This window comes from Echinops telfairi, unplaced genomic scaffold (assembly GCF_000313985.2).
Source record: "Echinops telfairi isolate 266 unplaced genomic scaffold, ASM31398v2 ScPeMD7_9;HRSCAF=40, whole genome shotgun sequence".
In the NCBI taxonomy this organism is placed as follows: Eukaryota; Metazoa; Chordata; class Mammalia; order Afrosoricida; family Tenrecidae; genus Echinops; species Echinops telfairi.
This window is the reverse complement of record NW_022103906.1, coordinates 57,245,493-57,250,159: the sequence shown is the minus strand read 5'-3', so window position 1 is coordinate 57,250,159 and position 4,667 is coordinate 57,245,493. Positions and strand designations below refer to the sequence as shown.

The 4,667-nt window shown below is 34.7% G+C and overlaps 1 protein-coding gene across 1 annotated transcript in view; it reads left to right on the top strand.

Moving 5' to 3' along the window:
* The window catches only part of CUNH4orf47 (chromosome unknown C4orf47 homolog), a 26,666-nt gene that overhangs the window by 17,912 nt on the left and 4,087 nt on the right, over window positions 1-4,667 (top strand). Inside the window, exon 6 of the mRNA XM_013008046.2 lies at window positions 634-813. Within this exon, the coding sequence (XP_012863500.1) occupies window positions 634-813 (180 nt within the window). The remainder of the gene's footprint in view (window positions 1-633; window positions 814-4,667) is intronic.

The following is a 4,667-nucleotide window of genomic DNA, read 5'->3' as shown; positions in this document are numbered from 1 at the left end:
TTCACTATGGTAAGATTTTTTGTTCTGATGATGCCTTATACCTGATCCCTTAGACACCTCATGATCGCACAGGCTGGTGTGCTCTTCCATGTGGGCTTTGGTGCTTCTGAGCTAGATGGCTACTTGTTTACCTTCAAGCCTTTAAGACCCCAGACGCTATACCTTTTGATAGCCAGGCACCATAGCTTTCTTCACCACATTTGCTGTTGGGCCCCACAGCTGATATAGGTGAACCCCTATCCTCCAGGACTCCTGAACTTTCCTACGATCCATGAAAAGTTCTAAGTAACAGGGAGGAACCAGGATTTGAGCTAGAAATGAATCTTTTTCTATGCTATCATGTTGCCCAGATCCACGGATAGATTTTTTTGAATGATAAATTAGTCCCTATACTTGAAATACATGTGTATGTATCCTAAAGGAATCATAGTTGTACTCAGTTAGGATAAGTAGGAACATATTTTCTATCATGTAAACAGAACTTTCTAACAAAGACATTTTAAAAAACTGAATCCAGTAGTATGTATTAAAGAATCTACATACTGTATTAAAATTTTAAAAATTTGGTCTAGATCACTTTCTTTCTAACTTACGTAATGTATGCTATATAATTTCAAACTCTCTAATTTACAGAAAGAGAATGAAGAACACCGTCACTTACTTAAAGGGTCGCCTTTCAAGTTAAATTCTTACCCAAGGGAATATTTTGATGCAAATCCTTATTTTCTTGATAAACCTTTGCCACCAATTAAAAAAGTAGAGAAGCCAGCTACACTTACAACTCCCTTTAAGCCCAGTTCTCCTGCTAAAAAGGTGAGTTAAGATTTTTTTAAATTAAAAAAAAAAGATTTAAAAACATATCTTTTAAAAACAAGGAATATACTTGCTGTAACATTATTTTATCCCCCAGGTAAATAATAAAACTTTATGTGAATACTGAGACATGACCCCTGTTTGTACAGAATAACGTTGCCACAAAGAATGATGAGTGTAGAGATGATAATGAAGCACATCCAATGGAATTTACACTCAATTTTTGAAGTGTCTTGTCTAAATCCCAGGCCTTGGATTTTTTTTTTTCACAAGCCATAAAATGTCAGACACCTTTTGCTTTTTGAAATGGTATACAAATGGCTCTTTTTTGAGAGGTTTGCATGTATGCAAAACAATAGAAGTGCTTCTGACTATTTATACACTTAGTTTAAATTTTAACCCCCACCCATGAATTGCCTGTTCATTTCCCTGTGGATTGGAAAATAAAGCTTGTCTTTTTCTTGACCTGTAAGATCTTTCTGTATCTTCGGTAGAGAGATAACTGCCATTGAATTGCCACTGACTCATGGAGACCTTAAGTACAGCAATGAAATGTTCAATCCTGTACCATCCTGATGGTCAGTGGTAAACTTGAGCCCATTGCTGTGGCTACTATGCCAGTCCATCTCACTGCGGCCTCATTGGTCCTCTCCTTCTGCAAAATACCATGTCCTCCTCTAGTGATTGATCCCTATTGATGACATGTCCAAAGCAGACAATTCAGACCATGTTCTGTTGTGACTCATGTTTTTCATTGGCAAGTATTTGCAAGTAGACCCTTAGGCTTACTAGTCCGTTCGCTTCTGCTAGCGCCACTGAAATCTGCCCACCGTGAGGGGTGCTGCTGGGGTGTGTGTGCTAAGAATACTTTTTATAGTCTGTTGATTCTTTGATTTGGGTTTCGGCATTTTTTGCTACTCAGAAATGTAAGCATTTGGTGTTGTCGGTTGTTGGCCAGTTTTAGCAGTCCTTTTTGTGGAGTTTCATGTCACTTTCATACAGACTTTCATTATCACCACTATTGTAAAAGACATGCATTGTTAATTTCACTTATTAGTTTTGTAAGTTTGCATTTAAATCTTCATCAAAAAATGTATTTTTGACTTAAAGAGTGTGGGAAAGATGCAGCTTAATGTTTAACCTTTTTCAAAAATCTAACTTTTGGAATACGAGGAAATTTTGGGGGAGGATGGAGATGTTCGATATTTTATTTGTGCTAGTTGTTTCAAGAGTGTTATATATTTGTTACAGCTTATAGATTTATAAACTTTCTTGAGTGCAGTTTGTTGTATGTGAATTAGACTTCAATACAACTTTTTTGAAAAATTAGTTTCTTTTTTTTGAAAAATTAGCTTCTAATTCTAATATTACTCATGGAAAAATTGATTTTTACACTGTGTCTTTAAAATACCACATTGATTAGAAAAAAATCCAATTATTTAGGGCATAGTTCTGAATTATAATTATATTTGATATATTTATTTCTATCAGTATCAAATTGTTTTAATTATCATTGCATTCTAATATGGTGGTCTTATCTCCTCTTGTTACTTTTTTTTAAAGTCACATTACCAATTCTCTAATATTAATTTTCCAGAAGTTTAAATTATTTTATACAGTTCAAAAAAATCCTTCAGCATTTTGCAATAAAAAGAAATATTTAGACTTTTGGATGAATAACATTTTTAATTTGAATCTCCTGATCTAGGAATTAAACAAGTTATAAAAATCATCTTTTATATTTCTTATAGTTTTATAATTTACTTTGTAGAGGTTTATATATTTTGTTTATCCCTGGTTATTTTAAGATTGTGGTGAATATTTTTCTCCCTTCTACTTTTTCCTCATAATATTTTTCTTTATAGAAGCATTTGTGTGTTTTTTAAAAAAATAACCATCCACTCCATGAAGCTTACAAATATGCCCTAATAGGTAGTCTACTGATTTTCTTCATGTCTTCGGGCATATGATGTTTTCTGTAACTAGATTTGCACCCTCCTTGCAACATTTCTCTCTCCGATGCCATACTCATGCCTGCTTGCTTAGGGAGCACTTCCTGACTATGTCTCAGCTAGAGTGGCAATAGTCACCATCTTGATTTTAATGGGTTAGCATTTCTTCTTTTTCATCCTTTGGCTTTGGCCTTGGTGTTAAGTGGATATCATGGAATGAACGCCCCTTGGCAATGTTGTCTGAATCTTTCAATGGCATATATAATATTTCATTTAAATTATTTAATTAAATATTTTCGTAATAATTATTTTAAGCACGACTGCTGTCATACTTTTTGGTATGTCTTGTCTTATTTTGGTATAAGTAAATGTTGGCATCTTACAATAATTGAAGTGCTTTCCTTCTTTCTCTGTGCTCTGTAACAGTTCAAGTTACATGAGAACTGTCTGGTCCAAGAAAGCTCACATTAATTCTTACAGAAAGTGTTTGGGACTTAACTCTAACTTAGGGGTAGCGATTGTTAATCTTCTCAATTTGGAGCATTTTATCCTTTTAGGTTTTCTACATGAATAAAATTTCATCATTCGTATTTTCTTAAAAGTCATTCATTTCACTTAGGTTTTCAAGTTAATGATAGAGATTTATAAAAATGCTATTTTGTTTATTTGAATATTTATTTGGATGGGTTTCCTCCAACCTTGTTTGCTGAAAGTGTGGGGGACTGAAAGCACTTGTTGATGAAGATCAAGAATTGCAGCCTTTAGTATGGATTACAACCCCATGTAAAGACGACCAAAATCTTCACAACTGGACCAAATGGAGGAAAAGATCGTGTGTCCAAGATTTCATCTTGCTTGGGATCCACAATCAATGCTCATATAAACAGCAGTCAGGAGTTCAAAAGACATGTTCCCTTGGGTAAATCTGCTGCACAAGACCTCTCTAGCTTATTGAAAAGCAAGGATGTTATGTTGAAGACTAAGGTGTGCTTGACCCAACCAATGGTATTTTCAATTTCAAGTTGGACATTGAATAAGAAAGACCAAGAAGAATCAATGTATTTACATTATAATTCAGGTGAAAGATACTGACAGTTCCATAGACTGCCAAAAGAACAAACAAACCTGTCTTGGAAGAAGTATAACTAGAATGCTCTTTAGAGGCAAGGATGGTGAGACTTCATCTGCAGTACTTTGGGCTTGTTGTCAGGAGAGACCAGACCCTAGAGAAAGAAGTCAGGTTTGGTAAGGAAGGGAGGCAGCAAAAAAGAGGAAGGCCCTCGACAAGATGGCCTGATACAGTGGCTGCATCAATGGCCTAAACCATTGTGAGGATGGCGCAGGCCTGGCCAGTGTTTCCTTCTGTTGTGCATAGGGTCCCGATGAGTCAGAACTAACCGGATGGCACCTAACAGCAACAATGGGTTTCCCCACTATTTTGCCGCTCTTAATTCTAATGTATATTTGTAGGTTTTTTTAATATATCACTTGCCGTGTGTTGACCACATACAGTTTCCTATTTTCAGTTAATGCTTTTGATTTTAGTTCTTAATTTTGCTTTTCTTAGATTTTCTTTTTATGTGATGTTCTTCAGAATAAACTATATGCCCCAATCTAGGAAACTTGTAAAATTATAGCCATATATTTCATATTAATTAAATCTTTAAGTTAAAGATTAATTTTAATTAAAACTTGGGCACAGCAAGAGTAAAGTTGCCTAATGAAATGGATTATGATTCTATAGGGATTTCTTGGTGACTATATGTAATATCCTAATTCTAATGTAGCTTTTATGAGGAAGTTTCCACCGCCCCAATGGAATTTTTCTTTCAGAGCTATGTATTTAAATTTTTTTACAAAACAACCTTATCACCTTCAAAGTACTCTCCATTACATTTAATA